Here is a 27372-nt window from a genome sequence, read left to right on the forward strand (position 1 = left end):
TGTGTTCCACAATTTTAGTTTTTATAATTGTTTCCACAGCATGCACTGATAGAAGGGGGCGCCTTAACTAGGAACCCCCCAAAACTGAGTGCTAAACCCAAACAGTGCCCTCCTGCAAAAACAGAGATATGCAAAGCGAAACTAGCGCAACAGAGGGCACTATCTGCATACCTGCAAGCACCCCCTAGGGGAGGCAAGAGAAAATACCCTGGACCACAGTTGCAGGGGGTCCCTGTGCCTGGTATAGAGGCCAGTGAAAGGGAGACAGGCAGAGACTATTTTTTTTCTCCTCCTAATTATGCCTGACAAAGCATATCAACAAAATCCAGGGAAAACCCAATCATCTGAAGCCGACCTTGTGCTCCAGTTGGGGACTGTTTGGAGTATTTACCAGGTTTATCTCCTGAGACACGATTGTGTTTCGCCGTAGTGTCGCCTGCTCACTCCCCAGGGCCCCCCCCCCCCTGCCATTTTCATGGGAGTCAAGACAGAAGGTGCTAGAAGACCCTAGAGGTCGAAGGCACCGAATCCAGGCAAGTCTCTCACACCCTGCATGGGCTGCAGCACATGTGGAATACAGCTGCACATCTGACAGCCACCCACTGCAAATGAGGCACAAATCCATGACATCCTGCCCTGGAGAGGTCATCTTTGCGGTTTTCTTTCAAAAATGAAGCTGACAATTATAAAATATAACTTTAAAATCAAATCTGGAAAAATCCAAGATGGCCACTGAATGCCTATTTTGACTAAAAAAAACCCCGAGAAAACCACAGAAAACCCTCAAAAACAACAATTTTAGGATATTGGGGGGGGGGGGGGGAGGTAGGGCATGCAGAAAAACCACCTAAAACTCTCTTTTTAAAGACCTCCCAAAATCTACAATCAAACTGTTAGCTGGTACTCACAGGAAAACACTGCAGTTAAAAGAAGCTCACAGGGAGATCCTCTGCCTCAACTTGCTGGAAAGCTGAACTTTGAATCTTCTGACTGCCCCACCAGCCTAACTTCCATGGCCAGTCACCTCTGCCATCCTTGGACTTGTCACGCAGCACACCTAGTGGAGGAATGCAGTCTAGCTCTGATCCTGGGTGCACCTCCACAAAACCATGCAGCTTGCGCTCGACCTACTAGCAGACGAACCTGGGGTGAGCTAGCTCTCAAGGGAACAGTCCCTGAGCCCTGATCTGCAGGTTGTCCAGAGGGCTTACTGACAAGCAGGGAACCCTGCAAAAATAGACTTTTCCTCAAAGTTGGAGCTTTCCCCATAGGAAACCTCCATAGCACGAGGGCGAAAACCACAAACACAAAGACTGAAATTACACAAAATAAAACATGAGCAGAAAAGACAAGCTCCTACAGCCTGGCTTGTAGGAATAAAGACTGAGGTTTATAAAATATGAGGGGGGGGTTAACTCTCTGAATTTTGAGGCTTCTTACAAAGTCCTGGTGGGTAGACAGAAATAACCCACTGGTCCCAGAATAAAGTGGGATTGTACAAGAATATCCGGTTGTAAACCCCCCCCACAGTGGCCAGTGTTTAAAGAAAAATGTTGGCTGCCACAGGCAGAAGAATATTGTCCCCTTAGGGTTTCATAGCAAGAGAAAAGCTTTTTATGGAGGAATCACAGAACACTCCACTTCAACATATATATCAACATACTTCCCAGAATTAGATCCATACCTTTCTTTCAACTCCTCGGGAAAGCCACTATCAGGGAAGAGAGAAGAAATTGCCTTGAAGATCATGTCATTTGGGAAATGGCTCTTCAAAACATTTTTGTTGCCTAAAAGAAAAAAACGAAGGGAAACATTTTGCCTTACCTGCAAATGTTCTTTCCTTGATTAACATAGTAACATAGTAGATGATGGCAGATAAAGACCCAAATGGTCCATCCAGTCTGCCCAACCTGATTTAATTTAAATTTTTTCTTCTTAGCTATTTCTGGGCAAAGATCCAAAGCTCTACCCGGATTCCTATCATACTACTCCAAATGCACATGTTTTGCCTGCCCCCTCCCTCCGTCCCTCAGCATATAGAGACAGAGAACAAAAGCTTGAAGAACCGACATCATGCAACTTGCAGTTCCTCAGTATTTATGTAACTGAGTAACATCATTGAATCCTCTCCTGGAGTGTAAAGTCAGGGGTCCCAAAGGACCATCCCCATGCTCAAGAAGAATCATCCAGAATGCAATCAAACCATAATAGAACCTGAGAACCTGCCACTATGACACTAAACCAGGGGTGGGCAACTCCGGTCCTCGAGGACTGGCATCCAGTCAGGTTTTCAGGATTTCCCAAATGAATATGCATGAGATCTATTTGCATGCACTGCTTTCTATGCATATTCATTGAGGAAATCCTAAAAACCCGAATGGATTTCAGCCCTTGAGGACCGGAGTTGCCCACCCCTACACGAAACATTACAGAAACAGGTGATCCCCCAACTAGTCTGGAAGGAAAGAAAATGAGCAGGACAGACCATATTTTTCCTTTCTTCTTATCCTATCAAGCCAGTACAGACACACAGAATGTTAAAGAAAAACCTTCATTGCCTTTAGCATGCCTACTCCAAAGCCAGTGTCTCTCCTGACTTGAATATCCAAATAGCACTGCTTCATAAAAGATTGCAAGAATGATCATGTAGCTGCCCTTCATATATCAGCAGGAGAAATGGAGTGCAATTAAGTCCAAAAGATCAATTGGGCTCTGGCTAATGGCCCCTCATCCCTTTAAGAACTTCCAGTACTTCAGAATACAAGTCAAAGAGACTGTCTCCTTCAGTCATTGAGCAATTATGGCCTTTGCTGCTGCCGCCACTTTCTTCATTCTCTCAAACAGCACAGATAAATTATTGATCTTCTGAAAATTATTCATCACCTCCAAGTACCAAATTCAGACTCTGTAAATATTACATTCTGAATTATATTCTGCCAAAGCTCTTATGACAGATAACAATATATTTCTATTACTAGGATCAAACCCAGTAAAAGATAATGCAATGACAAATATTCAAATACAATGGAATGACGATTATCTGGACTAACCTCGGCACAGAGTAGTCCGGATAATTGGATGTTAATTTTTTTTCTTTTGGTTTTAATTTTAAAAAAATACCTTCATTGCACTCCCCTCCTTCCCTGAAGAGGCACCACCAACCCCCTTGCGGATCCACAGGAAAGACCCCAGGCCTACCTTGTTTCCCTTGCGAGACTGCCCTTGGAAGCTATTTTTGTTGCTGACAGAGCATGATCAAGTAGGATCGCTCCTGCCCCAGCGCTGCCGCTAGACCACCAGTGAAATAAGGTAGGCCTGGAATCTTTCCTGTGGGTCCAGGAGGGGTTGGTGGTGCCTGCTCAGGGAGGGAGGGGGCATGCTACATTTTCTTGTCCGGGGGGGGGGGGTGCACTGAAGGCATTTTTTAAATTAAAAACAAAAGAAAAAAATAACTTCCAATCATTGCAGGGGGGTGCTGATGGTGGGGGAAAGTCTCCTGGTTCGTGGGGTGCTCAGCTGGGCTGATGGTAGCAGCGGCTGAACCAGAGAAGGAGCACTAGTGGCAGGGAGAGAGATAGGAATAGTACTCTGGGAGGAACTCAAATATAAACTGAGACCCCATCACCGAAACAATCTGGATAATTGGAGTTCGGATAATTGGCATTCCACTGTAGAACATTAACAGTAGAAGATGATAAATTTCAATCTAAAATTTTTTAAAACAAGAATGTCTTTAAAAATTTTCTAAAAACAGTATATTGGGACTTGTATACTGCCTTTTTGTAGTCTTACAAACACATTCAAAGCGGTTTACATACAAGTACTTCAAGTATTTTTCCTATCTGTCTCTTTGGGCTCACAATCTATCTAATGTACCTGGGAGTGGAGGATTAAGTGACTTGCCCAGGTTCATAAGGAACAGCACAGGGTTTGAACCCACAACCCTCAGGGTGTTGAGGCTGTAGCTCTAACCACTAAGCCACACTCTCCTCTATATTGGCCTAATGATCTTATTAAAATAGGGAGATCATTTCAAATTAAAGGAGCCTGATAAAAGAAGAATGCCTTCTATTGAACAAATGATTTCTTTGGTGAGGGAAATTGAAAATAGAATTGCTTCCATACAATATGATTTGATCTTCCTACTAATAATGAAATCAATTCCACTAACTAATAAGGCACTTGGCCATATAGACTATTAAAAATCATAATACAAAGTTTAAAATAAATCCTTGCATTTACTGGCAACCAAAGTAATTTAAATACAGTATTCTTTCATATTTAGAGATGGGAAAAATAATCCTCACCGCAGTATTCTGCACAGTCTGTAATCTTTTCAACAAACCTTTAGTACATCCTAAATAAACAATATTACAGTATAATCGATTGAACCATAAGTGCAAAAACTGACTTATCAAAATATTTCTGAACTACCCATAATTTCCTTAAAAGAAAAAATGATTTTTTACTTAACCAGATTAACTTGATGAGGAACTCAAAGTACTCCCTATGACAGGAACAGTATGAAACAAGACCACTGTGTGTCTTTGCTTTCATGTGATATCCCTGCGGAATAAGAAACCAATTCCTGGACATCAGTAAGAACATAAGAATAGCCTTACAGCAAGATGGCGAATGATTGGTTAGCTGAGCGCTTCGCTTCAGAGTGCTTGCCTACTATCATTTTTTTTCTCTTCAATAAAATAACCTGCAGCTTGCCGAAGCGGAGGGGCTGTAGCACCGCTGGAGCCTCGCGGTGTTCGGGCCCGGCCGATCTCGGCAACATTAACGAGCTTTTGCGCTGAATGCAGGACATCACGGGAGAGTCGGCACGCCCGCTGGAGACGTGCCAGGGCGAGACAGAGGCGTTCTCCCTGGGCTTGGAAACCACCATGAGTCCCAACGCCAAAGTGCCTCCTCCTCCTCTTCCTCAGACTACCAGCTCCCCGCGGGTGGAGGAGCCATCGTAAGGCGGTGAAGGACTCTCCCTGGAGGCCAATGGGAACACAGAGGGGAGCATGGAGCTCATCGCTGTTTGGAAAAAACAATGTTGATGCCCTCCTTCATCGGGCCCCCCTGACCATTTTGGGCCCTAGGCACGTGCCTACTTGGCCTATTGGTTAATCCTGCCCTGCATAGATTATTCCGGAGCCTATCACCTCTTAACTACATCCTATGCCCTCTCATTGCAGAGCTTCCTTTCAAATGAAAGAGACTCGACTCATGCGCATTTACATCATGTAGGTATATAAACATCTCTATCATATCTCCCTTGCATCTACAAGGGATCCCTTGCATCTACAAGGGACTCCTTCAGAACCTGAGGATTTGCCAACATCACGGTTTATCCCTGAGCATGAGAGCCGCAGCCAGGAGGGAGCTCCAGTTGGTGAGAATATTGATTCTTCTAAAAAACTTTCCTTTACACTAAAAAAACCCCAAGAGGTACCTCTTGAGGCCATTTAGGACCTTGTGCCGGATCTCGCTAAAACAATTAATCCCCAACTGTCTCAGCTAGAGCTTAAGGTTAATACTCAAGAAAATGAAATTAAGAATATTAAAGTTGACCTACAAGATTTGAAAAATTCAACACTGAATTCTTCCCAAAAAATTAAAGTTTCTAAACAAATTACAGAAACACTGGTGAGAGATAATATAAATTTAAGGAGAAAATTGGAGTCTTTAGAACATTTTTCCTGTAACAATAATTTCAGGCTTTTCAGCAAATTGTAGCTCTATCCTTCCCCCCTTTCTCTCCCCCCTTCTACACATAAGTTCATGTAATCCTTTTTCTTCTTCTCTACCCACTATTTTAAGTTCTTGTAAACCGTGTCGAGCTCCATTCTCATGGAGATGATGCGGTATATAAACTTAAGGTTTAGATTAGATTAGATTAGATTAATTAATTTTCCTAGAGTTGCGGCAGTAACTCCTAGAAACATGTTGAAATGTTATATGATGGAGGTGTTAGAAATTACTGAGGAACTGTTACCGCCATTGACCCAAGTGTATTATTTACCTATTAAAAGGGAAGAAAAACTAAAGGAAGATGACCAACAATTGCTTATTTCTACAATGCTGGAACTTTCAGACAGGGAAGTCACAATGCTGGCAACACTTCTTCTTACAGTTGCCTTAGCACCAGATAAGAATTGGCTATTAAGACTTTTCTTCAAAAATAAACAGAAAGAATTTCTTGGGTTCAAAATACAAATGTTTCCAGATATGTCACAAGATATACAAAAACGTCGATGTGAATTTTTGTTGTTAAAGCCAGATGTTATCGCTCTTGGGGCGACATTTTTCCTTCGTCACCCATGTAAATGTGTGATATTGTATCAAATGCAAAAATATGTGTTCTTTGATCCCAGCCAATTGACAACCTTCTTGTCAGCAGCTCGCCTGAAAAAAGGAGGGGAATATGAGCACTCTTAGATTGTTTGATTTCCTTTCTCAGCTAACATAATTGCTAGTTTTTGCTTTTATTTCTTTGTTATATTCTCATAGGGGTGAGGGGGTCTTTCCTGGGGGGGGGGGCATCTTTCAGAATGGATATTACACCTGGGGAATAGAGGACCCACCTATGGGGCTTAGATGCTGCCCCTTTAAGAGATGGCCCAGAAGCACTGAGCTATGGCTTTGCAGCCCGATGCTCTTGGGCTGTATGCAAGGTGGCTCGCAAGCAGCATTCATTCATTACCATGGGAGTCAGTAACTTTTGTATAGAGATATTGCAGGTTGCTAACTTAAGTGGTAAATCAAGGTGTAGCAAATGTACTCTTTTTGCCACACCTTCAATAGTTTTTAAAAAATTATTAAAGAAACATCTGTTTGTAAATGCATTTATGTGAGAGAGAAAGGTGCTGGGTAGCAAGGCAGTTAATAGACAGTATTTTTAAATATGTATGTTTTTTTAATAAACTGATTATGTATGTTTCTTGGAAACTGCCTAGATCCCTAGGCTGGGTATACATTTTTAAATAAATAAATGAAATACTTTCAAGTTTATTGGATATTTGATATACCATCTATCAAGATTATCTAAATGCTTTACAATACGATCATTAATAAATATATGAAAACAAAGCTCTATTAAAATTATAGGGGTTTCACAGACATACTGAACTAACATGAGACCAAAAGGAAGGAGGGGAATATACAATTACATTGAGATTAAAAAAAGAGAGAGGAAGGGGAAAAACACAATTGGAGGGGGCTGTACTTATTTAGATTAGATTGTCATCCTTGGAGGGGATAATCAGTGTCACGTGTTGAAAGCATTTTTAAATAAGAATGTTTTGAGTTTTGATTTAAATTTTGTTAACGAAGATTCCAGCCTGAGGTCTAAGGGCAGAGCATTCCACAGCGACGGAGCCATGACTGAAAACATTTTTTTCCGGGTAGTGTCGTAGAATATTTCTCTTATAGAAGGGATTACCAGGAGATTCTGTGCATTAGATTTCAGCATTCTCGTTGACTGATAAGGGATGAGGATTTTGTCTATAAAAGCTGGAGTGTTTGTGATGCTAGTTTTGAAGGTAAGGAGGATTTTATAAGTGGTGTGATGGGCAGCCAGTGAGTGTTACGGAGTATAGGAGTGACATGGTCAAACTGTTTTGCTTTATAGATGTTTTATTGCAGTGTTCTAAAGTATTTGAAGATGATGAATTTCTTTCTGTGTAATACCTTGGTATAGTGAGTTACATTAGTCAAGGTGAGAGACAACCCCTAGTATCTTTCTCCAATATTATGAGGTCACCATCTGCTCCATAGATTCTACCTTCTGCCTGCTCTAACCTGAAGCCATATCTGTAAGAACTATATGAATAATAAAAGTTGAGTGTTTCCCTGCAAATTTCCCTTGATGAGGCAGGTTGTTTACCAGGAGAAGCAACTAATGGCACTGCTGCTGTATTAAACTTGTGTAGGAGCAATTCTCATCATCCATTCCATACCTGATAGCTGATGTCTGGAATGCACTACCTTTCACGCTAAGATCCTGTAGCCACTATCTAAGGCTCAGGAAAAAGTTGAAAGCATTCTTCTTTTGTAAAATCAGTCTATCAGATTATGTAAAATTATAATTTTAAACCAATCCTGAAGATGTCGTTGTAATTCTTGGCTAAACTAGTCCGATCTCTGCCCCAAACTGACAAGGCAGCTGGCAGAATAGAAAACCTGGTAGAATATAACATGACATGTTGCAGATACTCAAGCATTGTCTGCTGCCAGGTACCATGGTAAAATTATGTTCTTACCTGTTAATTTTCTTTCCTTTAGAAGCAGCAGATGAATCCAGAGACTAGTGGGTATAGCTCACATCGACCAGCAGGTGGAGATAGAGAACTGATTAACAGTTGGCCTTATAGCCTGGTGTTCCTCCTGTTGATTCAGTTATGCACCTTGCCCAAGCATCCCGAAAGGAGAATGAGCATCCACAAAACTTCATTCCAGTAGTAAATGTGTAACTCAGAAATGTAATAATACAATTACCAACCATACCCCAACTGAAAAATACAAACAAACACACAGACAGACAGTCCACTGGGGAGGGGCTCTGGATTCATCTGCTGCTTCTAAAGGAAAGAAAATTAACAGGTAAGAACATAATTTTACCTTCCTTAGCAAAGCAGCAGATGAATCCAGAGACTAGTGGGATGTAGCAAAGCAAACTCAAACTGGGTGGGAAGCCAATGCCGCCTCTGCCAGCACTGAAGCGCCAAAACATGCCTCCGTACGGGCCACTACGTCTAAACGGTAATTCTTCGAAAAGGTATTCCCAGACGACCAAGTGGCCGCCCGGCAAATTTCCTCCAAAGACATACCCCCGGACTCCGCCCAAGACGTAGCCAATGCTCGAGTTGAATGAGCACGAAGGTGCTCCGGTACTTGCTTCCCCGTCAACAAATAAGCCAAAGCAATAGCCTCTTTGACCCAATGAGCAATGGATGCTTTAGACGCAGCCATACCCTTGTTTTTGTCCGCGAATAACACGAAGAGATGATCCGACCGACGAAAATCGTTAGTCACTCCCAAATAATGTAGAATCATCCGTCGTACATCCAGTAGACGCAAGGACGAAAATCATTTTCCCCAATCCTCCTTCCGGAAGGATGGGAGGAACAAACTCTGGTTCACATGGAATGAAGAGATCACCTTAGGAAGGAAGGACGGCACAGTCCGCACCGACACTCCAGCCTCCGAAAAACGTAAAAAGGGTTCCTTGCAAGAAAGCGCCTGTAGTTCCGATACACGTCTTGCAGAAGCCATAGCCACCAAAAACACTGTTTTCAACATGACATCCTTCAACGTTGCCGCCGACAGAGGCTCAAAAGGCGCCGTCTGCAACCTCCCAAGGACAAGTTTAAGATTCCATGTTGGACATATTCGCTTTACCGGAGGGCGGATATGGTGAACCCCCTTGAGGAAACGGACCACGTCAGGCTGTGAAGCGAGCGTCGAGCGAGATACCCGGCCCCTGTAACAGGCAATGGCCGCCACCTGAACTTTTAGAGAGTTATAGGCTAACCCTTTAGCTACACCCTCCTGCAGAAAAGCAAGAATAGCCGACAGAGATGCTTGGAAGGGCGCAATCCCCTGCCGTCCGCACCATGACTCAAAAATTCTCCAGACTCTCGCATAGGAGGCAGAAGTCGAAATTTTCTTAGCTTGAAGTAGAGTGGCAATAACCTGTTCCGAATAGCCCCTCTTTCTCAGCCTCGACCGTTCAATAGCCAGGCCGTAAGACCAAATTGGGCCGGATCTTCCATCGAGATTGGACCCTGAGTCAGTAAGTCCGGAGTCACCTGGAACGTTACCCATCGCCTGCTGATAGCTGAATCAGATCCGCGTACCATGGCCGACACGGCCAATCCGGAGCCACCAGAATCACTCTGCCCTGAAAGAGAGAGATGCGTTGTAACACTCGACCTATCATGGGCCAAGGCGGAAATACATAAAGAAGGGAATTTGGAGGCCACGGGAGAGCTAACGCGTCCACCCCCTCCGAGCCCCTCTCCTTGCGTCTGCTGAAGAACCGAGGCAGCTTTGCATTGCATGATGAGGCCATGAGATCCATCTCTGGCAGCCCCCAACGAAGGACTAGCAGGTCGAAAGCTCGAGCAGACAACTCCCATTTGCCTGGATCTAGAAGATTTCTGCTGAGGAAGTCCGCTTGCACGTTTTCGTGACCCGCAATGTGTGCCGCTGACAGCAGCGGAACATGCACCTCCGCCCACCGAAACAGCATCATTGCCTCTTCGGCCAACTGAGGACTCCGGGTACCCCCCTGACGATTGATATATGCCACCGCCGTGACACTGTCCGAAAAGATCCTGGTCGGACGGTCCTGAATCAGGGACTGAAAAGCCCGCAGCGCAAGTCTGATCGCTCTTAACTCCAGCAAATTGATTGACCACTGGGCCTCCTCCGAGGACCACACCCCCTGCACTGAAGCTTGCAGGCACTGGGCCCCCCAGCCCAGAAGACTGGCATCCGTTGTAATCACTACCCATTCCGGCGTAGCTAACGGCATGCCCCGCCAAAGATGCAACTCGTGTAGCCACCACTGCATGCTGCGAGCCGCCCGAGGACTCCATTGGAGACGCAAATTGTAGTCCAGAGATGCTGGGGACCAACGAGAAAGAAGAGACTGTTGTAAGGGCCTCATGTGGAACCGAGCCCAGGGAACCACCTCCAGAGTCGCCACCATTGAGCCCAGAACCTGTACATAATCCCAAACCCGAGGTCTGGGCGACCCGAGAAGTAGCCGAATCTGAGACTGCAATTTCTCTCCCCGGTCTCGGGGTAGAAACACTTTCCCCAGACAAGTGTCGAACCTGACCCCCAGATGCACCAAAGACTGTGACGGGGACAGAAAACTCTTGGGAAAGTTGACAATCCACTCCAACGACTGAAGGAGAGAGATTACTCTCTGAGTTACCGACAAACTCTCCTGTCTGGAAGAGGCGCGGATCAACCAGTCGTCTAAGTAAGGGTGTACCCGAATTCCTTCCTTGCGTAGAAAAGCTGCCACAACCACCATCACTTTGGAAAAGGTGCGGGGAGCCGTTGCAAGGCCAAAGGGCATTGCCCGAAATTGATAATGCTGGCCGAGAATCGCAAACCGCAGATACCGCTGATGCGGAGGCCAGATCGGAATATGGAGGTACGCCTCCTTGAGATCGAGGGACGTGAGGAACTCTCCCGGCCTTACTGCCGCAATGACTGAGCGAACCGTCTCCATACGGAAATGGCGAACACTGAGAAATCTGTTGACCCCTTTGAGATCCAGCACTGGTCTGAATGACCCCCCCTTTTTTGGTACAATGAAGTAAAGGGAATATATACCGCGCCCCACCTCTTCCGGGGGCACCGGTACCACCGCCCCCAGATCCAGAAGCACCTGAAGAGTTATGCGGACCGAGTCTCCCTTGGCCGCCCCATTGCACGGGGACACCAAGAAAGAATCTACGATGGGAGAGGCGAACTCTAACTTGTACCCTTCTTGAATAATGCCCAAAACCCACTGATCTGACGTGATTTTGGCCCACTCCGCCAAGAACGCCGACAGCCGTCCCCCTAAGGGAAAGGCGGAGGGAGCCAAGACCCCGTCATTGTGGAGTGCGACTTGCTGGGGCACGTGCTGGCTGCCCTGAAGAGGGTTTCGTCGTACGAAAGGAACTTTTCTGCTGAAACCTAGGTCTCGAAGAAAGAAAGAACCAGATGCGGATCTGAAGAATGGTTTACCGGACCTGTATCTCCTAACATCCCTGAAGCGTGTTCTAGACGACGAGGACTTCACAGGGGGCCTAGCCCTATCTTCCAATAATCGCTGTGTTTTGGTATCCCCAAAATCCTTCACCAATCTATCTAAATCTTCCCCAAACAATAAACCCCCTTTAAAAGGGAGTTTCACAAGCCGAAGCTTGGATGCTGCATCTGCCGCCCAATGACGGAGCCATAAAGATCTGCGAGAAACAACTGAAAGAGACATCTGCTTCGCAGAAGCCCGAATAATATCATATAAGGAGTCTGCCAAATAAGCCAAACCCGACTCCAAATCCGCCAGTTCCGAAGGGACAGAACCCCCGGACTCCATTAAATTATCCGCCATGCCTTGCGACCACTGCAGACACGCTCGCGCCGCATAAGAGCTGCAAATTGCGGCCTGTAAGGTAACCGCAGCTACTTCAAAGGACATTTTCAGTGAAGATTCAATCTTCCTATCCTGTGCATCCTTCAGCGTAACTCCCCCTTCCACCGGCAAGGTAGTCTTTTTAGTCACCGCTGCCACCAATGCGTCCACCCTGGGCAACCTAAACTTCTCGAGTTCGGTCGGATCAACCGGATACAAGAGCCGCATGGCCTTTGCCAATCTTAGACTGGCCTCCGGCGTATCCCATTGCGCCGAGATCAGCTCCTGCATGGCTTCATGCACCGGAAAGGACTTAGGTGGCCTACGTGTTCCTGCCATAAGGGGGTTACCCAACACCTTAGCATCTTCCTAAGAGATGTTTAAACCCTGCAATGCCTTTGAAATTAAGGAAGAAAGTTCTTCTCTATGAAAAAGACGGAGAGCGGAAGGGTCATCCACTTCCCTACCCGGGGGATCCTCTGCTTCCCAATCCAAGACCTCACCTTCCTCCAAAGATTCAGGAAGAGAAAAAGGGGACATTGGAAAATTATCCTCCGCGTCCGCGAGTCTGCGTTTCTTCGCTACCTGCGACCGCCCTGGAGATACCACATTACCCGCAGTCGGTCTGGCATTATTACAATTCAAAAAAGAAGAGGTAGAAGGCACAGGAAGGGACGGACAGGTCACAGGCACCGGCTGAGCAGGCTGCGAGCCCTGCAACATGAATGCCCGGTGCAACAGCATAATAAATTCAGGTGAGAACGAGCCCAACCTAAGTGACGCTGAACCGACCTGATCCACGCCTGGGAGCGGAGCCACGACTTCTCCTAGCGCTCCCGACTCCCCGACTGCCGCCGAACTCCCCTCAGCCGTGGAAGAGCCCTGCAGCAAAACCGAGTCGACCTCGAGAACCGGGGACTTCGAACGTGCCTCCCTGACACGGGAAATGGCGACATCACATGCCTGCAGAAAAGCATCTTCTGCCGGTGTGTCAGAACAACCGGCAGAGCAGAAGCCCGATAGTGTTCTGCGCTTCCCACAGCGCGAACACCGCTGACTAGCCTCTGCTGCCATCCCTCGTTCCAGCAAACAAAACTTTTTTTTTTTTCACACGTGGAGAAAGCCGCCGACCGCCAACGCCGCCCACCAACTAAACCGGCACTCGGGAACGAAACACAGTACAACGAACGATCAAAGAGTAAGCAGAAATCACTCACCACCAAATTCTTCAACCGCCCCACCGGAAGCCAGGTTACAGCTGGTAATTGTACTGAAAGCCAACTCAAAAACGGCACGGCTCAGCACAAGCAGGAAGTCTTTTTTTTTTTTTTTTTACTGGAATGAAGAAAAAAACTCCCGCAGCGTCCAAGGCAACCCCTCAATCAACCGGAGGGGAGGGTGGAGAAGGGACCTGGGAGGGCCCAGGTGTAGCTCCCAAAGCCGGCACCGCTCAGCCAGGCACCCCTGTCCTGCTGAAGAGAGCTAGTCTCAACAGAGGAATACAAAGGAACACCAATTTACCCGGCACAAGCCAGAATCCAGGAGCTAGAGAGCTAGCTCAACCCCTGCTGGGAGATAGAGCAAAACTGAATCAACAGGAGGAACACCAGGCTATAAGGCCAACTGTTAATCAGTTCTCTATCTCCACCTCCTGGTCGATGTGAGCTATACCCACTAGTCTCTGGATTCATCTGCTGCTTTGCTAAGGAATTTTTGTTTTTTGCCTCTTGTACCATTGATGATGATGTTGTTTGCTTTTGTTCAGATAGCATGAGTGCTGCTTTCCCTTTTTGTTAATGTAACTTTTACATACCAACCCAGGCTATAAATATACTTTAAAGACAGGATGCCCAGGAGCTCCCATGATAGCTGATTATCATGCGACTCCCACTCCCTGCTTTTACATTTGATCCCTTATTCTCCTTTTTATGCTCGCTGCTTTTAATCATTTCTCATTAATAAATGAAACTCCCAGATCTTTTATTTGTCCTGGTTCAATGCATTCTGCAGTGTGTGCTTATTCCAGGCTTTTCTACAGCTCTGTATATAGAACAGGTCCTATAAACTTGTATTCTTGATCTCAGTAAAACCCCTGCATCTCAGCTGGTCTGGTGGAACAATAATGAAAAAACTCAAAAACAAAGTTATGCAGAAGGGACAATGAAAAGTGTCTTCTCAAGCTGCAATCTTTACTGAATCATTGTGTGCTATACACACATGTTCACAAATTATACTTGTGTAATAGAAACTGATTAAAATCCACAAACAGGAGAGGATCATTTCTCTCTTGATCAAATTCACCTTAATGTAAGTTAAAGGGGTGATTTTCAAATTGTCGACACCAAGAAAACAGAAAAAAGGGTAGGATCCTATCCATCCCAGTCATCTCTCCCTCCTCTGGTCTTCTTTTCTTACCTCCACTTTGGCTGGAACCAGGTACCTTCTCTTTTCCCCCTGGAAGTCCTTTTGGGGAATTCAGATCAACTCCAGTGATTATGTGGGTATCGACAGCTGATATGGAAAGAGAATTAACAAGCAAAATCATTTACACAATTAATTTACCACAATTGAGGAATCTCTTAGCTTATTTAAAGATATACTGTGTGACTGTAAATAGATGCTTAAGGGCTCCTTTTACAAAGGTATGCTAGCGTTTTTAGCGCACGCACAAGATCAGTGTGCGCTAGCCGAAAAACTACCGCATGCTTAAAAGGAGCCTTTGTAAAAGGAGCCCTAAGTGTTTTTATTATATTTTTATTACATTTTTCTGTGTTTTGTTGCCATTGGATTGTTTGTTTGTCTTTCACTGATTTTGAATGTTTTTACTATTCCTCGCTTAGATTTGTAGATAGGTGGGTTACAAATAATTTTTAAATAAATAAATTTCATATGCTGATTTGAAATCTTTTAAGCATACGTGTTTGTATTACACTCGTCATCACCCAGTCTATGTAATATTTCTACTTATTAAATTTTAGGCTGTATTAGATATGATTAATTGCCTAGAGTCAGACTTTCAAGGTGAAGTAGAAACAAACATATCAATAAAATAAGAGGTAAACATGTAGAAGGGGTGTTCAATAATTTATGTACCTCAATAAGAAAAAGTTTAAAAAAAATTTTGTTCTATTTTTCAATATAGACCCCTGATAGCTCCATACACTTCATCCACTTTTTCTGCAGTGACTTTTAAGCCCTTTGAAAATAATTCTTCTGTTTGACCTTCAAACCAGGACATCACAGCTTCCTTGACATCTTCATCACTTGAAAACCGCTGTCCACAGAGAGATTTCTTCAAAACTCAGAACAGGAAATAATCCAAGGGAGCCAGGTCAGAACTGTAGGGTGGATGGTTCAGCTGCTGAAACCCATATTCTCGGATGGTGGCCTGTGATTCTTGCGACATGTGCTCCAGCGTATTGACATGAAGAAGCAGCATGCCTGCTGTGAGTTTTCCTCATCTTTTCTCCTTGACTCCTGCAAAGCGATCATTGTGTAGGTGTAACTCACCACTGTTATGGTTGTCTTGTGTAGCATGAACTCCAGAAGATAAAGTCCTTCATAATCCCACAAGACAGTTGCCATAAGTTCGATTGCAGATTTTTCTGCCTTGAACTTTTTGGGGGTGGGGGATGACTTGTGCTTCCACTGCATTGACTCCATTTTGGACTCAGGATCTCTGTGATTGATCCAAGTCTCTTCTCCAGTCACCAAATGTTGAAAAAAAATTCACTTAGTCTTCACAGAGCATCTCCAAGTTCTCCTAACAGCACTGGAGCTTCATGTCCTTCTGTCCAGGGATTCAAGACAAAGTTAGACAATTTCCTACTGAACAAGGACGTACGCGGTAGGACTAGTCTCAGTTAGAGCATTGGTCTTTGACCAAAAGGGCTGCCGCGTGAGTGGACTGCTGGGCATGATGAACCACTAGTCTGACCCAGCAGCGGCAACTCTTATGTTCTTATGTTTGCCCTTACAGAGAGTAATGCAATTTTTTCTATCAGTGCTCCCTTCCTTCTTTTCTCTTATTTGCATCTTAAGCTATCCTTTCTGTAAAAAGCTCCCTTTTATACCCCAGTGCCATAAACCCTACCTTCTACAGCAATTCGTTTCCTCTTCCGAGTGACAGGTCCTTCTTTCACTTCTTCTTCTCTACTCTCTTTTGAATCATGGTGATCATCCTGCTCTTCATCAGAGTACTGGTTCAGAGAATCTACCAGCTCCACGAAAGTAGCATCATCAAGCAAACCAGTCCCTATAACAAAGTCAAAAATATATTTCTTAGATCAGAAATTTTCTCCAGAGTCTACAAGAATATCACCAATGGCTGAAGATCTGAACAGTTTGCTAAAGTAGGTGATATAATTGTCTTTCTTTTTAACTTTTTTTAGTTCAGTACTCTGCCTTTTCAGCAAAGTAAGTTTAGACAATAGTGTAGACTTTAGAGACTTTTAGGATTTTATATAAAAAGTGTTTGTCTAGATTAGTATTGTACGTTGCTGTTAAGGAAATTCTCTGTTTAGTTTTTTAAATATTAGTTTAAAGTACAGCTAGAAAAAGTAGCCCAACACAGTACATTTTTTTTGCAAAGGTCTTTCAGTTAGAAACTGCTCTAATGTTCAGTTATCTTCCAGTTACACAATAGTGCCTGATTAAAGAGAAAAGCTAAAAAGGCAGGGTAAGTGCAGAGTGACACACCCAGGAGGTGTAGCTGATATCACTTTCAGGTTAGAGGCACTTCTAGAAAATGTTAATCTAGAACTCAATTGCTCCTTGATCTGAAGAGGTGCTGAGTGAGGATCTACTAAGGGGAAAAAAATCTCAATTAGAATATCCTACCTGCTGGCATTCAGACTTGGGAAAAGGTAAACTTGGGCTTCAGTAGGTTATACGATTCTCTTTCTTTTTAACTTGTTTGGGTCAGTACTCTGCTTTTTCACCAAAGTCAGTTTAGACAATAGTGTAGTCTTTTTAGAAGCTCTTTTATGGTTTTAGATAAAAAGTTACAGTGTTTTAGTCTAGATCAGGGGTAGGCAATTCCAGTCCTCAAGAGCCACAGGCAGGTCAGGTTTTCAGGATATCCACAATTAATATATATGCAATAGATTTGCATGCACTGCCTCCTTGAGATGTAAATCTCTCTCATGCATATTTCTTGTGGATATCCTGAAAACCTGACCTGCCAATGGCTCTTGAGGAACGGAATTGCCTACCCCTGGTCTAGATTATCATCTTAAGAACATAAGAAATTAAGAATTGCAATACTGGGACAGACCAAAGTTCCATCAAGCTCAGTATCCTGTTTCCAACAGTGATCAACCCAGGCTTCAGTTGAGGAAAGATTCTGTTTAGTGTTTAATTCTCTCCCACGCCCCCACCTACCCCAAGGTTGATCTTTTGAGGATATTGCTTTGGTAGGATTTTTTTTCTGCTTTCTCTTTTTTTCCTTCATCAGGTGTGAGCACTTCTGCAACCACAGTATGGTTGAGAAACATCATGTTGCCAAACCTGTTGTCCAGGTTATAGTTTCTGTGCAGACAGAAAATGTAACCCAAGCAGAGGGGATGGTTCCATGTGTAAGCTGTCTTCAGCTTGAATCCTTCATGAAGGATGTGATCATAGAAACATGATGGCAGATAAAGGTCAAATGTCCCATCTAGTCTGTCCATCCGCAGTAACCATTATCTCTTTCTCTCTCTCAGAGATTCCACGTGCCCATCCCAGGCCCTTTTGAATTCAGACACAGTCTCTGTCTTCACCACCTTTTCCGAGAGACTGTTCCATGCTCTACCACCTTTTCCGTAAAAAAGTATTTCCTTAGATTACTCTGGAGACTATCACCTCTTAACTTCATCCTATGTCCTCTCATTGCAGAATTTCCTTTCAAATGAAAGAGACTCAACTCATGCGCATTTACATTACATAGGTATTTAAACGTATTGTATTCTAAATGAGGTCTCACCAAAGTCTTATACAGAGGCATCAATACCTCCTTTCTCCTTTTAGCCATATCTGCAATCTAGCATCCTTCTAGCTTTTGCCATCACCTTTTCAAACTGTTTGGTCACTTTAAGATCATCACATACAATCACACCCAAGTCCCGCTCTTCTGTCGTGCACATAAATTCTTCACCCCCTAAACTGTACCGTTCCCTCGGGTTTTTGCAGCCCAAATGCATGACCTTGCATTTCTTAGCATTAAATTTTAGCTGCCAAATTTCAGACCGTTCAAGGTTCGCCAGGTCTTTCTTCATGTTATTCACACCATCCACTCTATTGCAGATTTTGATATCATCCGCAAAGAGGCAAATCTTACCCGACAACCCTTCAGCAATATCGGTTATAAAAATGTTAAAAAGAACAGAACCTTAAGGCACACCACTGGTAACAACCCTTTCCTCAGAGCAATCTCCATTGATCACTACCCTCTGTGCCTTCCACTCAACCAGTTTTTGACCCAGCCCGTCACTTTGGGACCCATCCCGAGGGCACTCAGTTTATTTATTAGATATCTGTGTGGAACACTGTCAAAGACTTTCTTAAAATCTAAATACACCACATCTAGCACACATCTTCTATCCAATTCTCTAGTCACCCAGTCAACAAAATTGATCAGCTTTGTCTGACAAGACCTACCTCTAGTGAATCCATGTTGTCTCCGGTCCTGTAATCCATAGGATTACAGAAATTTGACCATTTTCTGTTTTAGTAGGCTGTCCATACAGACCTCCCAGCAGAGCAGTGGGGTACCTCTGCGGTGAACTACACATAAAAGGTTCCAGGTACACACCTCACCATAACCTCATTATACTGTATGATGAGCCTTCCAAAACCCTACCAAATGCCTACTGTTCCCAACTATACATCACACAACAGATCTAGCATCAAATGTCCAAATTGTGCCCTTAATCCATACTAGTGGTATGTATAATCTCCTTACTCACAGTCATTATTACAATACATTAGTGATTTTTATTTCGCCATTACCTTGCGGTTCAAGGCGGATTACAGAAGAGGATTTCTGGACATGTCCAGAGGTAGAGCGGGTTGCTTCAGAGGATTGAAATGTTTCATACAGTGTTAGTTAGTCTTCATGGATTTCTATCCCGTTCTAATTCACATACCACATTTTGTTCTTGTTTTGAAGGTCAATAATGTCATATCATTCCCAACTGTATTTAGTTTAGTAATATATTTTCACAAGGCATCTGTTTCCAGATATTATTTAACTTCATCCTTCGTTTGTCTTTTTTTCAGGATTCACACACCATTATGCCTTAGAGCATAACTTAGCTTTGTGGTAATCAGCATCCGGTATGTTTTCATCCATATGTTTTGGTACATAACTCTTCACCTATTTTCTCCAACGTTCTCTTTATTTATATTTCAGCATTTTATATACCACTGCATGTTTTCATGCATAATTATATCTCATACATATAATCTTTTCTAGTTAGCTGCTCATTCTATTTTTGTATCTCACAATTTCACATTTGTATCCTGTTATTCTTCCACATATCTATTATTACTTATAGTTGAAACATAACAAATCCATTAACAAACATATTTACATTGATGATTCGCCATCCACTTACATAAACTGATAATCAATCCTTCATATTTCATTCTTATATACTCTATTCATTTACAATATCTCATTTTGGCTACTATCTTATAGGGAAATACCAAGCAGCTGTCTGTATTCTACTTCTCCTGCTGTTTCTCTCTCTCTCTTTACTCTTGAACTCCTGGATGTTAATGCCATTGGATAATTCACTCCGTGTTGCTATATCAACTCATCGCTTTAAATCATAAATGGAACCATTCAATTTCTGCATTACAGTTCCATTTCATCTACTTCATTTTATCTATAACATTTTATCTACAACATTTATTTATTTAAAAAATTTCTTCCCCGCTTATCGCCTATGCAGGTTACAGTAGAAAACATACATATTCGGGACATACTCAAACATTATAATATATGCATCCTATCCTATTCTTCCAAATATAATAGCTAAAACTAGCATAATGGTAATAAAAATGTTCATCCTGTATGAACTATAAAATACAATATTCTTTAGAGCAGGGGTGCCCAATAGGTCGACCGCGATCGACTGGTAGCTCACCAAGGCAAAGTGAATCGATCCCAGGACTCACTTTGCCTTGGCGATCTATTGAGCCGATCAATCTTCCTCTCCCCGACGTCAATTCTGCCGTCGGAGAGGAAGTTCGGGCCAGCCAATCGCTGCCTGGTTGGGCGGAACTTCCTCTCCGACGGCAGAATTGACGTCGGGAAGAGGAAGATTGATCGCCCGAAGCAGAGAGAGCATGGTGTGGCGTCGGCATCGGGGCCTGTTATCCATTGGTGGCGTTTGGGTCCTGTTCCCCGATGGCAGCGGCAGTGGCTTGGGGAAGGGCAGGCAGAAAGAAAGAAAGGGGGCAGGCAGGGAGACAGAAGGAAAGAAGAGAAACAGAAAAAAAGAAAGGGGGCATGACGAAAGAAAGAAAGGTCAGGGAGAGAGGAAGAAAAAGCTGAGGGAGGGAATGAGGTGTGGAGGAGAGGAAGCATACAGGCTGAAAGAAAGATTGGATGCACAGTCAGAAGAAGAAAGTCCAACCAGAGACTCATGAAATTACCAGACAAGGTAGGAAAAATGATTTTATTTTAAATTTAGTGATCAAAATGTGTCTGAATTTATATCTGCTGTCTATATTTTACAATATGGTCCCCTTTTACTAAACAGCAATAGTGGTTTTTAGCGCAGGGAGCCTCTGAGCGTCGAGAGCAGCGCTGGGCATTCAGCGCAGCTCCCTGCGCTAAAAAATGCTATTGTGGTTTAGTAAAAAGGGAGGGGGGTGGGTATTTGTCTATTTTTGTATGGTTGTTACTGAGGTGACAGTGCATAGAGTCATCTGCTTTAATCTCTTTGAAAAAACCCCGGAATAGGAATGATAATTAACAATTCTATGCGTACAGTGTGCGTTGCGTTTTTTTAAAAATTTTATTGTTGGTAGATCATTTTGACTTGGTCATTTTAAAAGTAGCTCGCGAGTCAAAAAAGTGTGGGCACCCCTGCTTTAGAGTTAATAGAAAGCTTTAACAAATAAAAAAAGTTTTCAACTGCCTCTTAAATGACATTTTCTCTCTACATAAGTGTTTTCCTATTAAGTTTGATCCTTCACTTTCCATAGACATTTTACATCCATCTCTCATTTTCATTCACATCTTTTTTCTCTCAATTAATTTATACACACATATATACAAAAACAGTACATATATATATATACTAGTGTTTTAGCCCGTTACATTTGTTACAGTAACGGGTGCTAGAATAGCCCCACCTATACCCTGACCTTGACTCTGACCCCCACCCATGCCCCGCCTCTATCATGCCCAGACCCTGTTTCCCACTGATCCCAGTCCCACCACCTCACCTTTCACCATTTCCTTTGTACCTTTTTGGCCCTCCTGACAGGGTCTTTTCTTACCCGAGGCAGCAGCAGCAGTCCTGATGAAACAACCTTTTCTCCCTCAGTGCCCCAAAGCAGCAGTGGTCCTACCATTTCCATCTCTCCCTTTCCCCCTTTCACACCCTCTACCATCTCTCTCTGACCCTGTTTCACCTCTTTTGCCATCTTTCCCTTTCCTGTCCCCCTCTGTCCTTCCCAATAAGAAGGAGCACGATGCAAAACCCATTTTCCCAATATAATTTTCTTAGCCACTAATCCAGCCTTCCACAAAAATAACCGACCTACTCCAGGGGGAAAGTGAAAAGCTTCATATTTATCTAAAAGAAACCCCGCTAGAGTGAGAGGTATACAGCAGCCTAACAAAAGCTCCAAATAGCGAATCACCTGTCTCCAAAAAGCTCGAACCGCAGGGCAGCTCCAAAAAGCATGGAAAAAGGACTTAGGAACAATAGTGCATTTCTCACATTGCTTCGACTCTGCTAAACCTGAATGAAATAGTTGAACTCGCATAAAATAAGAACGATGCAACACCCGAAATTGACATTCCCGGAGCTCAGCCAAAACCGAAAGGGTCAGGATACGCTTAATAAGACATGCCATATCCAAATCAGTAGGCTGCAAGCCTAAGTCCGGAGCCCAACAAGCACACAGGGAGTCCCATAACCTGGGCAGGGCAATACAGTACGCCTTATGCAACACCAAGACAGACAGGCCATCCTCTGAAAAGGGATCAAAAAAGGCAAGGAGCATACCTCCCAAACCCAACTGTAGACCCTCCACCTCTAAAGAGCGCACATAACGATCCAATTGTAAGTAAGCAAAAAAAATTCAGCTCCGCAAATCTCATCGCGGAGCTGAAAAGTGTGCCATGGTGGAAGCGTGCCTTCTGAGGTAAGGATGTGCTCCAACACAGTTAAACCCAAGTGGGTCCAGCGTCTGAAGGGGGCAGGTGTCCGGCCAGGCAAGAACTGAAGATTCCCCTGAAGAGGCAGCAAATCAGACACTCCCGAGTTCCCCCCCAAGCTGATTACCAAAACCTCTCCAACAGTCACGTAAAGAACCCAGTAGATGACTAGGTCTCAAGTGGGTAGGGAGAGAAGATCGAGGAGCATGTAACAAAGAAGATAAACACCATGGATGATAGAAAGCCTATTCATAATTATAACAGGTATAATCGTGTTGCTCCAAGATCTAAACTCCCAAGTAGCAAAGTAAGCAGGCCTGATTATATTTCCGCAGATCTGGAACCCCCATGCTTCCCCTCGACCAGGATCCCAGCAAGTAACAAAAACCCAAAGAAACCGAGAGACAAGCTGATACAGCGCATGGAGATCTTTCTGTAGGAGACGAATGGGCAGCACCTGTAGGACGTAAAGCCATTTAGGAAAAATTACCATATTAAAAAAGTGAATATGGGGAGCTGCTTCAGTTATCTAGCCGGGACGTTGGAGGAGACTTTGTATTGCCGCCCCGTGTCTCCCGCAGCAGCAGCAGGGCTCAGTGGTGAAATAGGGCAGGCACTGCAAGAGATGGACCTCTGACGTCATTGGGTCCGTCTCTACTGACTAATTTTCATTAAATTGATACTGCTGATGCTGTTGCGGCCGCAGCCGCGCGGCCAAAGGGCATGCCCTAAGGGGCAGGTCTCGCCCCTTGAAGCAACGAGGAGCCGGGGAGCGGGAATTCAGGTCGTATAACATTAATCTGTCATATCATGGGAAAAAGGAAAATTAAGCCTAAGAGTTCAACACCTGCTGTATCTGGTCCCATGGACAGGCATTTGACTTTTGCTACAGATAATCCACCACAACTTGATATGAACTCTCCCATATCGGGTGCATCAATGAGCCCCCTAGAAAAGACTCCCCCCCTTCACCCAATATCAAGTGATAGCAAGAAAATTACCCCCACTATTTCTACTGAATATGTGGTATCCTCTACTCAAATAAGTAAATTAACCTTTACTGAAATACCTAAACCACTTGAATTTTTAGGTGTAGTAGAGGATCAACCACTAGCAGTGGAAAAACAAGATATTACCCTTAAAGATTTGTGGTTAAGTATTTCTAGAGTTGAAGGGTTTCTCAGAGAATCAGTGAAACAAACATTGGACTATTCACAATCTGTGTCTCAAAAATTTGAAAATGTGGACTCCAATTTAAATTGTTTGGACAAAAGATTAAGTATGGCTGAAACTCAAAGTAATACACTGCAAGCTGTCTCAATATCTGCTGTTAAGGATTCTACGATGTTACATTCCAAAATGGAAATGATGGAAAATATGCATAGAGCGAGGAATTTCTGCTTGGTTAATTTCCCAGTGACTCATCTGTTATCTCCTGAAATTTTGTAAAAAAAATTTTTTAAAGAAATACTGGGATTACCCAATGCGGAAAATTTCCCAATAAATAATTATTATTATATTCCGCAAAGGAAAATACAATCCGCCCAGGAGGTGGAACATCTGGTTACAAATGAAATAAATTTGACAGAATTTTTGGAAGATAGTTTCAAGTTTTATTCATTATTTGATCAATCGCCTATCAATAATTACTAAGCGATGTACATAAAATATTAATATTGGGTAAACAAGAACAAAATTGAGTAAAAAGATAAAATCTTTAAACATAGACAAAATACATAGAAACATAGAAACATAGAAATAGACGGCAGATAAGGGCCTACGGCCCATCTAGTCTGCCCACCTTAATGTCCCTCCCCTACCTTTGCCCTGTGAATAGATCCCATGTGCCGATCCCATTTGGCCTTAAAATCAGGCACGCTGCTGGCCTCAATCACCTGTAGTGGAAGACTATTCCAACGATCAACCACTCTTTCAGTGAAAAAGAATTTCCTGGTGTCACCTCGTAGTTTCCCGCCCCTGATTTTCAACGGATGCCCTCTTGTTGTCGTGGGACCCTTGAAAAAGAAGATATCTTCCTCCGCCTCGATGCGGCCCGTAAGATACTTGAACGTCTCAATCATGTCTCCCCTCTCTCTGCGCTCCTCGAGCGAGTATAGCTGTAATTTGTCAAGCCGTTTTTCGTATGGTAGATCCTTGAGTCCCGAGACCATCCGGGTGGCCATTCTTTGCACCGACTCCAGTCTCAGCACATCCTTGCGATAATGCGGCCTCCAGAATTGCACACAGTATTCCAGGTGGGGCCTCACCATGGATCTATACAATGGCATAATGACTTCCGCCTTACGACTGACGAAACCCCTTCGTATGCAGCCCATGATTTGTCTTGCCTTGGACGAAGCCTGCTCCACTTGATTGGCAGACTTCATGTCCTCACTGACGATTACCCCCAAGTCTCGTTCTGCTACCGTTTTTGCTAGGATCTCGCCATTAAGGGTATAAGACTTGCATGGATTCTGGCTGCCCAGGTGCATAACTTTGCATTTTTTGGCATTGAAGTTGAGTTGCCATGTCCTAGACCATCGCTCCAGTAGGAGTAGGTCGTGCATCATGTTGTCAGGCATTGAATCTTCGTCTGTTGTGCATTTGCCCACTACATTACTCAGTTTGGCGTCATCGGCGAATAATGTTATTTTACCTCGAAGCCCTTCTGCCAAGTCTCTTATAAAGATGTTGAATAGGATTGGGCCCAAGACTGAGCCCTGTGGTACTCCACTAATCACCTCCGTCATTTCGGAGGGGGTGCCGTTCACCACCACCCTTTGGAGCCTACCTCCAAGCCAGCTCCCAACCCATTTCGTCAATGTGTTACCTAATCCTATAGAACTCATCTTGCTCAGTAACCTGCGGTGTGGTACGCTATCGAATGCTTTGCTAAAGTCCAGGTACACGATGTCCAGGGACTCCCCAATATCCAGCTTCCCTGTCACCCAATCAAAGAAGCTGATCAGGTTGGATTGGCAGGATCTCCCCTTAGTAAATCCATGTTGTCGGGGATCCCGTAGATTCTCCTCCTCCAGGATCTTATCTAATTGGTGTTTGATTAGAGTTTCCATTAGTTTGCTCACTATCGATGTTAGACTCACTGGTCTGTAGTTTGCTGTCTCCATCTTTGAGCCTTTCTTGTGCAGTGGAATGACGTTAGCCGTCCTCCAGTCCAACGGGACGCTGCCTGTACTAAGGGAGAGGTTGAAGAGCGCGGACAGTGGCTCCGCCAAGACATCACTCAGCTCCCTAAGCACCCTGGGGTGCAGGTTGTCCGGCCCCATTGCTTTGTTAACCTTGAGCTTTGACAGCTCACCGTAGACACTGCTGGGCGTAAACTCAAAGTTACTAAACGGGTCAACTGAGCCAACCCTTGCCTGTAGCTGAGGGCCGAGCCCTGGTGCTTCTCGGGTGAAGACTGAGCAGAAGTATTCATTTAATAGTTGGGCTTTTTCCGAATCCTTTTCCACATAGTCTCCATCTGGAGTCCTAAGACGTACAATCCCGCCTGAGTTTTTTCTTCTATCACAACATGAAACATTAGGATGGAGGGGAAAGAACTACATTGTCTGATAGAAAAGCAAGAACAATTAAGGGTAATATACAAAGGGTAAGGGTAACCAAATTAGTTTATTGGGAGTAGAATACACAATTGAGTAGTATGGATTACTACTATAAAGAGCAATTGGCTTTTCAATTAAACATTGAAAGCGTCTTTAAAAAGAAAGCTCTTGAGTTGGCTTTTAAATTTATCAAGGTTTTTCTCCTGTCGTAAGTATAGCGGGAGGGAGTTCCATGTTTGTGGTGCTGTAACTGTAAAAATGAATTGCCTTTGTGTATTGATCATTTTAAGGGTAGGAATAACCAATAGAAGTTGTTCGTTTGATCTTAAGGTTTTTTGAGAGGAATATGGGATTAAAACTTTATGAATAAATGAAGGGGTTTTATATAGCAATGATTTAAAGGTGAGTAAAGATAGTTTATAGAGAATGCGATGTGCCACAGGTAACCAATGTGCTTTTAGAAGTAACGGGGTGACATGATCAAACTTTTTTGCCCAGAGTAGGTCCACTATGGTAATAACATGCATGAGTGAGATAGATAAAATGCTAATAATGAAACTTTATTTTAAAAATAGGTTGACAAAATTTTGTGGAGATTTGGTTAGAATTTTTCCCGATGTTTCAAGAGCTACACAATTAAGAAGGAAAGAATTTTTGAAATTAAGAACAAGAGTTTTAGCTCTTGAGGCATCGTTTTATTTAAAATTTCCTTGTAAATGTCTTGTTAAATTACAGGACACTGAATATATATTTTGGGATCCCATTCAATTGCAACAGTTTCTAATAGCTCGAGAACAGAAATGAGTTTTCTTTTTAAATGTTTCACTACTGAGAAAATTGGAGGATTTAAGAATCCCAAATAGTAGGGAATGGTCAAAGATTCATATGAATCAAGAACCAATTCTTAGTTTTCTTCTTATTTTTGTTAGTTGAAAATGTAGCGCGTCTCCCCATTGTTGTGGGCTTGAAGAGGAATTTTGTGTTGTATGTATAAATATAGTTAAAATTTGGTGTAAGAATCCTTTTTTTCTTGGCATCATCTGATATTGTAATTATTAAATGTGTATATTTAAAAAAAAAAAAGGTGAATATGACCGTGCACCGAAAGGGGAAAAAACTTCTAACCATTCAAGCTGCGACGTTTTGTTTCAAAAAGCAAATGCAAATTAGCCTGTTTAATGGAAGAAACTGAAGGAGTCAATTGGATGTCAAGATAACGGAAGGCCCTGTCAACCCATTTCAGCAGGAATACCATCGGCCAGGTGTCCCTAAGCTCTGGAATTGTAGGAAAG

The 27372-nt window shown here is 43.5% G+C and overlaps 1 protein-coding gene across 11 annotated transcripts in view; it reads right to left on the bottom strand.

Annotated features, from left to right (window-relative positions):
* Positions 1-27372, bottom strand: part of EZH1 (enhancer of zeste 1 polycomb repressive complex 2 subunit) — a 235978-nt gene that overhangs the window by 122484 nt on the left and 86122 nt on the right. For 10 of the 11 annotated variants that reach the window (XM_033918305.1, XM_033918308.1, XM_033918309.1 and 7 more), the window contains 3 exons: positions 16230-16391; positions 14552-14647; positions 1685-1787 (listed from right to left, as the gene is read on the bottom strand). In XM_033918305.1, the coding sequence (XP_033774196.1) occupies positions 1685-1787; positions 14552-14647; positions 16230-16391 (361 nt within the window). The remainder of the gene's footprint in view (positions 1-1684; positions 1788-14551; positions 14648-16229; positions 16392-27372) is intronic. The other variant, XM_033918313.1, reaches the window with a different exon arrangement.

The sequence above is a fragment of the Geotrypetes seraphini genome, chromosome 13 (assembly GCF_902459505.1).
Source record: "Geotrypetes seraphini chromosome 13, aGeoSer1.1, whole genome shotgun sequence".
Taxonomy (NCBI): Eukaryota; Metazoa; Chordata; class Amphibia; order Gymnophiona; family Dermophiidae; genus Geotrypetes; species Geotrypetes seraphini.